Below are 12,210 nucleotides of genomic sequence, written 5' to 3' on the forward strand. Positions count from 1 at the left end.
CCGCACGTCCCCGGCGGGGCGGAGCTGCCGCCGCTGCTGTGATGGCGTCGCGGGCGTTGCGGGCGGAGGCGCAGCCGCTGCGGTGCCAATAGAGAGCGGAGCGGCCGGGCCGGGCATGGAGAGCCTGGCGCAGCCCCCGCCGCCCCCGGGCTCGCTGCAGACGGGCGGCGGGGGCGCTGCCAGCCGGCTCCGCCTGGGAGAGGCGGTGGGCGAGGGCGGCTGCGGGGAGGCCGAGGAGGGCGGCGGACGGCGCAGCCCTTCCCCTCCACCAGCCCCCGCTCCCGCCGCGGCCCCTCAGACCGCGTCCCCCTCCCGGGCCGCGGAGGGAGCTGCGGCGGCGGAAGGCGCGGGGCTGGCGGTGCCGGAGAGTCCCGGAGCGGCACCCGCCTCGGAGAGCGGTCCCGCGGGAGCCGGCTCCGGGAGCAGCGGCGCTCCCAGCCCGCCGGGGGAGGAGTCCCGCAGCCTGGACTCGCTGGAGTCGTTCTCCAACCTGCACTCCTGCTGCCCGAGCAGCTCCGAGCTCAACAGCGACGCCGACGAGGCGGTGGTGGCGGGGGCCTCCTCGGGGGGCCCGGCCCCGGAGCCCGAAGGGGACAGGCCGGCGGCGGGCTCCCAGCTCCTCTCCGCTTCCAAGGAACGCTTCCCGGGTCAGTCGGTCTATCACATCAAGTGGGTCCGCTGGAAGGAGGAGAACACGCCCGTCATCACCCAGAACGAGAACGGCCCCTGCCCGTTGCTGGCCATCATGAACGTGCTGCTCCTGGCCTGGAAGGTACGGGGCGGGCGGGCGCCATGGCGGGGCCGGGCGGGCGGTGCCGCTCGGGCGGCTCGTGTGGCGCCGGCGGCGTCCGCGGCTCCCGAGCTACAGCGGCGTGAGGGCACCGCGGGAAGTTTGTGCTGTGTAGGACAAGGACGTTGTCGAGAACGCTGGAGAGGAACTTCTGGTAAGGGCATGTGGCAATAGGACAAGGAGGAATGGCTTTAAACTAGCAGAGGGCAAGTTTAGGTGCAAGGAGAACATTCTGCCCCGTGAGGGTGGTGAGGCGCTGGCACAAGTTGCCCCGGGAATCTGTGGATGTCTCATCCCTACCAGTGTCCAAGGACAGGCTTGTTGGCTCTCTGGGCGACGTGGTTTAGTAAAAAGTGCCCCTACCCGTGGCAGAGGGTCTGGAACCTGATGATCTTTCAGGTCTCTTTCAACCCAAACCATTCTGTGATTCTTTCAGTAAATATTTCAGGCTTATTTCTGCTGTTAAGCACATGTCTCACATATAGAACTTGGAAAACAAATACTGCCACGCAGTATGTTGCCAATATACTACATAGATGCTGCTGTCATATATAGACTTACTTCGTTGTCCTAAAACAGAAATAAAATGTCTCAACGATGTTTACTAACCTGAACAATATATAACATATAATAGCTTACTGATGTGTACAGGTTTTTAGTAAGTAAAGATTACTATTTATAGCACTGAGCACATAAGTGATATTTTTGGAAAATAGGCTAGTTTCATATAATAAAGCGTATGTAGAGTTGTCCAAAATGCAGAATTGTACAAAATAAGGATTTGTATGAGTAGCTGCCTGAGTAATAGGGACACATTGATACAGTTATGCAGTATAGACTGTATTTAAATTAATGAATAAATCAGGTAGTGGTCAAATGCGGCTTTGAGACCTGAAAGTTCTTGTTCTCTATAGCCATTGTGGATGTGGACTTCCCGTAGTCTTAAAGTAATTTTCTCCCCAATCTTTCAAGTAATTAAAATCTAAGCCATAACATAGTTATTAACATGTCTCTGTGAAAGGCGTATCTGTTGGAGGAAAGCTGTAAGGTTGTGTGCATTGCAAAACAAGGATGAGGGGCACGTCTCAGGAAATGCTGACAATTCAGCCCCGGAAGACTGAAGAGCTGATAGAACAGAGTCCTGAAATAGGAAAGCTTTACAGGAATAGCTTTTGTGTTGTAGTAGCAAGGGGAAGAAATTTGGTGTTGGAAGAGTAAGAGGTTGTTTGCAGTGTGACAGGTGACTTAGGAAAAGGTCAAAATGGAAATATGCGATGAGAAGAAATTTGTTTAGATGCAGGTAACTGCAGAAGATTAATGCTCTTGGTTGAGTTACAATTTCTACACATTTTTCTGAGCAGAACAGCTCAGACATCAGAAAGAAAACTCTGGGTGCAGTGTTGTTGTTGTTTAAGCATCAGTAAAAGCAGTAGGGGGAAGCTGGGTGTGACTTTAAGGTATTGCCTTATGTAGGTTCTGCTGTCCTCAAGAGGGTGTGAATGTTGTCACAGGCTTCAGTATTGAGCACTTGCTTTCTGTGCTCCCTCTTTGGCATCTGGGGGTGACTTGAAAAACTTGCCATTTCTTATCAATTTTGGGAGAAACATTTTAAACTGTTAGTTACAGGGTCTTACTTTTTAATCTTTTAATGAAAGATATAAATGGGACAGCACTGGTCCTGTTGTTTGAATTCAAGTTTTTGGAGGTTTTGTTCCTTAACATTTTTCCTTTTCCCTCCTCTGCTGCTCTCCAACCAGAACTTTAACTGACATTCTGCTGGGATCAAATATTACATTAGTGAGAATTAAGGTAATACCCAGTTTTATAAATAGGCAAAAACCAAAATACCCCTTGGGAATGCCCTACTGTTTCTTGTTGCTCAGATTACAGGAAGTTTTCTATAGTTCTGTCTATGTAAAACCTCAGCAGAATTTACATGAGTTGCAGACAAGCAGCTAAACTGGTGAAACTGTCATCACAAGTTATTATTTATAGGCTTGAGGGTTTTCCTCTTATTTGGTTATATATTGTAGTTGCTTGTAATAGATTTTCCTAATTACTGCCTCTACAAATTGGCCTTTCTTTTCCCCAGTTCATAGTCAAGAACCATGTTCACAGTGGTTGGGGTGGCTGCTCATCTGTACCTCACTGACAGCAGCTTGCCACATGTGAGGGCTCAGGATGGACATCCACCTTCTCGCTCCTCCTGAGCCAACATGAACACTAGGCTGAGTCAAGGAATTATAATTTGGGAGCAAGAAGGCAGACTGAAAGATGAAAACAGGCAAAAGTAGACTGAGAATACCACAGTACATATTAGGTGAAAAGAAGCTACACGTAATGGGGAAAAAAGAGCAGAAGAAGTAGATGAGGAGGAAAACTAAAATCACAACAGGGAATAACAAGTTAAACAGTTATGCTTTGGGTTCTATTCCCTGTATCAGCCATCATTTTTGCTTTTTAGAACTCTTTCCTGACAGGGTTGAGAGTTGTGGTCATCCTGTGGATAGGTCTGGTCTTAGCCAGCTGAAGTGCAATACTGATTTGGCAGTTGGGGTTTTGGAAATTCTGAAATAGTAGCACCCACTGTGACTGTTCAAATTCCATTTTGAAAATACCAGGTTTTGGAACTAAGCTTGTGATAAAACTGCTGCCTCTCTTTTATCCACCACTTTCAAAGGATACAAAATACTTTGAGGTGGCAGATTGCAGAAGCTGTATTTTAAATATTAAAATTATGAAATTACTTTTCTTTTGAAGTGTTTTTGCAGTCTGCCTGTCTTAAGTGTAACTTGCAGTTTAGCTTATAGGAGGGAGAGCCAAGGAGCTCTGGTACAGGAGTGTTAGAGAAATGTTGTAAGAAGAAAAACAAAGGCATGATATCAACTTGGAAAAGTAGCTGTTGTGCAGAACAGCTGTTGTGCAAAACGGTGTCGTAACCACTTAGACTTGTGTGATGGAAATGAAGCAAAAGTAGAGATTGAAACAAGCATTTTTAAATGTATGTACAAGCATGAGTTGTGTCCTCTGATGTAGAATAGTGTAGCACACTGTTTTTCAGCTTATTTAAATCTGGAGATTGCTCAGTTTTAACTCAGGCCTGTGGATCACTATGTGGTTAAGCTTAGCTATTCAAAGTTGGCTTTTCTAAGTGCCTTTTGTGATCTTTGTTAGATGTAGTTCATGCAACACTTTCTGATAACTTCTGGCATTTCATTAAATGTAATTTGGGGTGAGGGGAATGTGGCAATCATCAGATGCTAAAGCTTAGTGAGGGTGCCATGTGATTCTGCTCTGTGCTTCTTAGGTAGGATGTGATGTCTTGTACCTGAGGAGCTCTGTGAACATTAACGTGTTGCACAGAAATTACATATCTGAAATGTCCAGGGAAAATTGTGAAACATAAAAGAAGCAAAGGGAAAACATTATACAATTAGAGTATAAATAATATTAATATTGTCGTGAGAAGTGCGTGTCCTTATGTAGGAGAACAGTGATATTGCATATTTGAAAATGTCTTTGAAAGTTTTTTGTGTCATAATCCTCTCAACAAATGGAAGGAGCTGTGTTTCCTACACACCTAGTTCTACTAAAATTTTGGAAACTTTTAGAACTGTCTGAATTACCTATTTAGGTATCATAACAATTATGTAAGTAAATGTTATATAACCATTTTCTTGCTTAGATGTATCCAAACTGACTGTTCAGATAAGAAGTAGTGTAAAAAATTCTACTCAGAAGTTCTAACGTTAGGTTTTCATGAAAATGGCCCTTTTGGGAGGAGCTGAGCGCAGAGCTCCCTCCCGCTGATCCCCGCCCGCGTGTTCGAGGCTGCAGTGGCGCTGCCGGCTCCGGGGCTGGCCCTGGCCCTTCGCTCACACGTGATGTGCTGGCCCTGGCCCTGTCGCTGTCGCTGTGCCCGGCCGGAGCTGGCACAGATTGCTCAGCGGGGCTTGGCAGCCTCCCTTCCTCCGGCACCTGTGGGATGAGCTGGGCCCGCAGGTGCAGCTGGAGCCGTGCCCAGCACAGCCACGAGCCCTCTCAGGGGCTGGAGGTGACCTGGCCAAAGAGAGACACTGAGGAGATGGAGGGGCAGCGCACACTGACCTGTCACAGTTCATGAAACTCTTCCTGCCAGGCCAGGGGCACTTATTTGCAGAGAATATTAATTGTTTTTTGTCAAAGCTGCTTGAAGCTGCCCATACCTCTCTGGAACACTGTGTTCAGAGGAGTTGCATATTTTAGATAAACATGTTTTGAGACTTTAAGTCTTATATAAGACTTATTATATAAGCCATTAGAAATTTTCTTGGACCCTTTTGATATTCATAGTATTTTCAGAAGTGTTATCCTCTGTGCATGACTATATCACTAATTTTTTGAAGCCCTTCTGTAGTGTGGAAGAATATAGTGGAAAATTAGTATTATGTAGTTTTGGGGTTTATAGTCTAATTCATACAAACTGTGTAAGTTGTATTAGACAATCTGCTCCATATGAAAATTTGTTTACCACTCTTGTCTTTTAATTAAAGTATGCCTCAGCTGTATGTCATGCCACAGTTGTGTGAGAAGGACTGAGTTTCCCACTCCTGAGTGTAGGAAGAAAATTATAGCTAAAGAGCCATCAGGGCAAAGGACCAGGAAACTGCAGCAGAGGGGTGCAGGAAGTGAGTGGGAGTTAAGGAAATGCATTTTTCCTAAAATGTGGAATTGATGTGAAATCTAGCAACTAAACATTGAAACCTATTGCAAAAATGTGTCTCAAAATAAAAGATTGTTATGGACAACAGCAGCTTCTCCTACTGTTGCTTACATTGTTTTCTTCTGTTGATTCTCTGGATAATGACTGTGGTTCTCTATGATGTTTTGCTCTCCCTTAATTCCTAAGGTATTTTTCTCTCTCATTTCCTCTTCACTGTGCATTTCCTGTTGCTTAAGTGCTTGCAGTGAAGCTCTGAACAGCTGGGAAATGTTGTGTTCTCTGTATATCCCAAAGTCAGCTCTGTTCAGAAGTACTCAGAATGTGCTGGAACCCCATTAGCCCACTTCAAAGGTGTGATCAAGGTCCCACTACACATGCCAGCCCTAAAATTACACCATGAAGTAACCAATTAACTTTGCTTAGCATTTAATCAAGCAGTTAATTTTGAGATGTAGCTTGCTAAAATATCCAGCTTTGAGAGATCCTGGAAATATAAGTAAAACCACTTTGCTTTTTCTGCAGTAAAAAAAATAAATTGTTACTTTACAGTTGTGAGGGAAAGTTCCATTTGTTAACCAGTGATATGGATAATATGTTGTGCTATTTTAAGCTCTGTACATAGAGCTTAAATAGAGGTAAGCTATGTAATTGAGCTTTAGAGTTGGTGAGTTGGAGAATTCTCTAAGTTACAATCAGTTGTCATTCATTTAATATTTTCAAAAAACAATATGTACCCATGCATGCCTCATTTTTCTTTTTTAATTCCTTTCCCAGATCCCAGTACTACCAGCTTCTTTATAAACCCACCATCTATGGGTTGATCAATGTGTGGCAAATGTCAACTCTAACCCAAGCAGGGACATATTTCTTAGACTATAAATAAAAAAGCCATATAAACTTGGGTCTCTTTCTTCTTCCACATTTAATGAAATTTCTTGTGACTACATATATTTAACACATTTAACTTTTGTCAAATATAATTTAAATCGATAAGACAGATGTAGCCCAATCACACCTCATTTTCCCTGCAAAGTTATTAAAATAGCTCAGTTTTCATACTGAAAACCCTCTCCATCACAATGTGAACAAAGTGGTGTGTTGCTGTACTGTATATTTGAGTTTGGGGTGCTGCATCAAAGACTTGATGTAGAAGTAGATGTAAATTGCTCTTCCATCCCCTGGATTTCTACTTCTTCCTTCTCCACAATCAGAAAAGTAGGTGGAACCTATTAAATCTCAACCATGAGTTAACAGTCTCATGTCATGTCTTTCTATATATGTCAAGGACAGCAGTGATCAGTATTGAGAAACTTGATTAAAAAATTCCTGATAAAATAAATACCTGTTGTAGACAATGAATGGCAAGATGTTGGAGGGAGATGAGAAAATTAAAAACTGAAGAGAGCTTAAAAATCTGCCCCAAGACAAACCAACCCCAAACCCTAGAAAATTCACATTTATGCAGAGAAAAATTGCACTGTGTTTAAGGTCTGTATCCTCCTGTGATATTTCTTCAGATTGCCAGAAGCGTGTCCTTGTATGTGTTTGTGCTTTGCCTGTTGCTTTTCTTCCTGCAGTAAATCAAAGTGTTCAACCAAAATGTTTACCCAGGATGCTGGAGGAGATGAGAATGCAGGAAGCTTTTAGCTCTGCCAGGGTGGTTGGTTTTAGCATATGATGATGGTTGAAATAAATCAGGGAAGAGGGGAATGGAATATTCACCACAGAGTTCTGTGTGCCTCTCTGCTCTGTGTGGGGTTAAACCTTGGAGTGTGAACATGGGGTGAGAGGCTGAGTCATTTCCTTGTACCTGCACAAGTCTTTGGCTTCCCTGTCCCAGCAGCTACTGACATTGGATCCTTTAGAGACTTTGTACACAGGAACTTTTTGAGCTAATACGCAAAATTAATCTCTTAGTACTCAATACTCAGTTAAGAATTGTAATAAAGGGAGTCAAAGACGTGAGGCAAGTTTTCTTAACAGTTCCCAGTCTGTTAATTCTGAGTGCTTGTAGTTGAGCCACTGCAGTGAGTGGTGTGGGTTCCTGTGAAGTGGAGGGGGGTTTTGGTGGCAGAAGGGAGCGCTGTGCAGATGTGCACCTGGGAGAAAGTGCTGCATGCCTGTGGTTTCTCTAAAAACCAAAGTGCCTTTTTAATCTCTTCTTGTGGCTGCTGTTTAGTAGAGGTCCAGTATGCTAATGGCCTTATAAACTGGTGGGGGAAATGTAATCAGAAGTCTTCTGTCTAGAAATAAAATGGTTTTTAAATTGTGGTGTTTTGGTGTTTTAAAGAGAATTTACTTTTACTTTGACAGATTAAACTGCCACCGATGATGGAAATCATAACGGCTGAACAGCTGATGGAGTACTTAGGTTAGTAACTGCAATAAATCACTTCCTCTTGTGTGTTGTACTTTGTAGTGCATAGCAACATAGAGCTGGTTTATGTATTTACTATTTTATTCAGCTTTTTATTTGATTCCAGAAAACTACTTAGAGCATGCAGTTACTCATGCTTTTCCTTAACTGGTTTTAGAAGTTTTCTGCACTGCTTTCCAAAGTGATTGGTCTGGTTCATGCCATTGGTATGGCTCAGTGCACCAACACATTGACAGATTTAAAATTATTCATATCTCTCACAGTGTTGTTTTATTGTAGTTGATAGAATGTAGTAAGTTTACTCTTGCCTTTAATTGTCTATAGTAACTCTAATCGTTGGAAGTATGACCCAATTAAAATAACAAGAAAAATTAATGTAGCCCTCACAGTGATTGGGGTCCCATTTGCAGGCACTGCTCTGGTATCATATTCAGTATTCAGTAAAACTGCAGCTCTGTGTATCTGACAGGGCTGGAACTTTAATAACCCTGGTGATCCAGCTGTTAAAAGTGCAGTTGTGATAGCACTTAAGCTGTATGTACCACTTTTCCTTCCCTTGTAGCCTGACAAATATAAAATGTTTGAACTTAGTAGACTAGGTTTGATTTTTTCTTAAGCAGGAGAAAAAAAACCCTTACAATATTTTCTTTATTTTTGCTTGCAAAGAACATAGCTTGTTCTTTTCAGAAGCAAATTGCTGAGTCTTCTGGTTGAAGAAAAAAGTTGCCTACATAATTTTCTCCAAAAACTAAGAAATCTTGCTCCCTGTGTCTAAGCATTTCTTATAATTGCCTTGATGACACAGTACTGTCTGAAGTCACTACATAATTCCAGTTGTCTAAATGTGTATTCTTTCTTGAAGGCATATTTTAGCTTCTGGAATTATCTTACTAAATTGAATAATAAAACAGTGTTCAAGTTATTTAGGTTCCTATTCACTCAACAGGATTAGCAGTTCTTCTACAGCCCAAAAAAAAGCCAAAACCAACAAAGCGGCCTTCAACCACTTTCAAGTAAAAAGAGTATAAATTAGAAAACTCATAATGATATTCTTCTGACTTTAGTAATGGAGCAAGAGAATAAGTACAAAAACATTGAAATAATAAAATCTGGAAAGTGGGTATTAGTCTCTAAAGATGTTATAAGTCTTGAACCTCAGTGTGTTGATTAACTATTAACTAATTTGTTACCTTTACATTGTAGACAAAGGTGGAATACAAATGTTGTGGTTTAAGCCCAGGCAGCCCCTTGCTCACTCCCCTACCAGAGAGATCAGGTAGAGAAGGGAGAGGGTAAAAACCAGAACACCTGTGGGCTGAGGTAAAGACTCAATACAGGGAAAGCAGAGCAAAACAGGGAATTAATTCACTGCTTCCCACGGGCAGGCAAGTGTTGAGCCATCCCAGGAGAGCAGCACCCTGTCACACGTGGTGACTTGGGGAGAAAAACACCATCCAGCACTCCAAGTGTTCCCCTTCTTCCTTCTTCCCCCCACTGTATATACTGGGCATGATGTCACCTGTGCTCAGTGGGGGTCACCTGTCCTGGCTGTGTCTCCTCACAGCCTCCTGTGGCCCTGGGAAAAGCAGGAAGGGCCTTGGCTCTGAGTGAGCCCTGCTCACTCAGTGAGCAGTAACAAAAACATCCCTGTGTTATCAGCCCTGTGTTCAGCACCAACCCAAACACAGCCCCACAGCAGCCACTGTGAGGAGAGTGAACAATATTCCAGTCAAAACCAGCACAACAAGTTTTATAGACTTACTGGTGTATAGAGATATGGCAAAACATTCACAGTATCAGTCAGGATAAGTGGTTGTCCTTTTAAATTGTGTACAGAATTACATATGTTATTGTGAACAGTTTGACCTTTTTATATTTTTAAGCTTAGGCACAGAGGGAAGTTAGTTTTTGAATACTGAAGAGATTGGTATGATGCCCCAAGAGATAATGAAATGTTGCTTTAGTAACAGTTGGCCATATGAATTTCATTTCTTAATATAATCTTACTAAGTTTTTGTATTCATATTTTACTCCATAATTATACTTCAGGTTATAAAACAATGTGATCTCATTAATTCGGTAGAAAACTTTGATTGTGGTATTCATTATCAGTCACTTCAGTCAGAAACATTAACAGAAATGTTGAAGCTTTGATTGTGGAATAAATTTATTTTCATTTTTGCTTTCTTTTAGGAGACTACATTCTTGATGCAAAACCTAAAGAAATATCTGAAATTCAGCGACTTAATTATGAGCAGGTAAGGAGCTGCTCCTAAAGCACAGTTGCTCATGTCTGAGGGAACTAAAACTACTTTTCTCACCTAGGGTTTGTCACCTTGTTAAAAACCACAAGCATACAGACCACTGTTTGTAGTTTATTTTTGTCTGGGCTTGATGTAGAGTAATAATTTTATATATGTATTATTAGTGAAGAAAAACTCAATATTTATTAACAGAAGACATTTTTTTTCCCCTGTTATGAAATAACAGTAATGAAGTAAAACAGGTTTTATTGAGGAAGTGTAACACAGAGGTACTAATAAAAGTATGTAACAGGGTGGTTGCTCTTTGAAGTCTTGTGTTGCATGTCCTTCAGTTGCTCTGTTCAGTGGTGCCTGCCAGAGTTGCTCTGAGGATGTAAACTGAGTAACAGAGATCTGTGTTCTTAATCATGATGGACAAAAAGAGGTTGATCCCATGTTATGAAAGGCAATATTATTTGCGCTGACCACTGTTTATATGTCATCACAGAATTCTTTCTGTACTGATGATAATGGTATTAGATTTAAAATTTGTTGATTTAGTGTATATTTTCCGAGTTCTGTCTGTAGTCATAGCTGGTATTTTGGTTACTCACAGAAAAGTTAATTTGAATTTTTTAGCAGGTATAAGGTTTTAGGGTAGCTCTGTTTATTCTTAGGTCATTTTTCTTGTTCTCATTCAGTGTTGAAAGCCAAATTGAGTAACTGGAGATTGATTTTTATCAAATTATAGGAATTACTTTTGTAATAATGAAATTGGCTATTTTTTTCCACACAATTCTGTGTTGTAGAAGGTTATAGCTATAATCAGCTTGTAGGAGGGTGATGAAAACTATTATGCCTGGTGAAAGTACAACCTGTATAGCTTTCTTATGCTCAGATATATGGATTTAGAACATAAATGTCACATACCTGAAGTTTTGACCATGTAATTTCAAAGAAGCCTTCTGCTCTAGAAATCTTCCAAGTTGCTTTGAAGGTACAAAAATAGTTAAAGTAGAAGTGATAATGTTGAAATTGTAGCAAGAAATTTCTGTGGTTTTCTGGTCTGTTTGATGTAATCCTGCTTTGTTTGCAAAGTAAACATTATGAAAAATGCAGCTATTGTCTGTAGATGTATGGTCTAAATTTGTGGATGACACTGTGCTGACTTACTATGGACTTCTTATTCATTCAGCAGAGTATGATTATGGCAAAATATCTTTCAAAACAGGTTTTCATATTTGATGTCTGGCCCCTCCTAATGACATGCTCTTGTTAAGGTGGCTTGGTTTGCTTTTAAAATGATACGAACTTAAAAGGTGAAGCCAGTCTTGAGAATTACTTACAAATCTTGCTAAATTCTAAACCTTGTGACAGCAAAATGTTAGTAAGATGAAGCAACCTGTAGTAAGGCAGTGGGAGCTGTTCCATTCCTGATCATGGAAACTTGACTGAGCAGAGTGGTTAAAGGGCTACAATATTAAAACTCTCATTTGTAGCAGCCATGCTCAAGTGCAGATTCTGATCAGAAGACAGCAGATGGTCTTTAACCATCAGTAGTTTCAGTCTGTGAATCTTTGCTGTCTCCATCTCCTGTCCTATCTGCATTTCTGGTCTTTGTCATGCTATTTTCTCATTGTTGTAAGCCTGAATTCCTCTTAAACAACAGAATGTTACAAAACCCAAAAACCCCCAAACAAACAACAGAGTGCCTCAGTTTCCCCAAATCTTTTGCATAAGACTTTCTGACTGTGTTCTTGTGGACTTTTCTCACTTAGTGGAAAATTCTTTTTCCTGCCATGTCGGGAATTTTTTTTATCTGTTGGTTCAAGATAGCTGTCTCACAAAGCATGTTTTCTTTGGCTCATCTTTCCTTTCTGTGATTGGAACTTCATAACTTGATAATTCTCCTTAGGATTCCATTGGGATCACTACTATAATTAATAAGTGCTACTTTCATGACTTGTTTTAACAGTAGAATCTACAGGCCATTTAAAGGTATGCCCAAAATAAGGTAGGAAATGGGGTTTTTATTAAAGAAAAAAAGTGGTGAACAATTCAAGACTGATTCTCAGTACTGTACCCTGAAATTACAGTT

General features: G+C 41.6%; 1 protein-coding gene across 1 annotated transcript in view; it reads left to right on the forward strand.

Annotated features, from left to right (window-relative positions):
* MINDY2 (MINDY lysine 48 deubiquitinase 2) overlaps positions 1-12,210 on the forward strand; it is a 25,980-nt gene continuing 13,770 nt past the window's right edge. Inside the window, exons 1-3 of the mRNA XM_074549446.1 lie at positions 1-772; positions 7,806-7,863; positions 10,063-10,127. Of these exons, the coding sequence (XP_074405547.1) occupies positions 116-772; positions 7,806-7,863; positions 10,063-10,127 (780 nt within the window). The 5' untranslated portion in view covers positions 1-115. The remainder of the gene's footprint in view (positions 773-7,805; positions 7,864-10,062; positions 10,128-12,210) is intronic.

This window comes from Zonotrichia albicollis, chromosome 11 (assembly GCF_047830755.1).
Source record: "Zonotrichia albicollis isolate bZonAlb1 chromosome 11, bZonAlb1.hap1, whole genome shotgun sequence".
In the NCBI taxonomy this organism is placed as follows: Eukaryota; Metazoa; Chordata; class Aves; order Passeriformes; family Passerellidae; genus Zonotrichia; species Zonotrichia albicollis.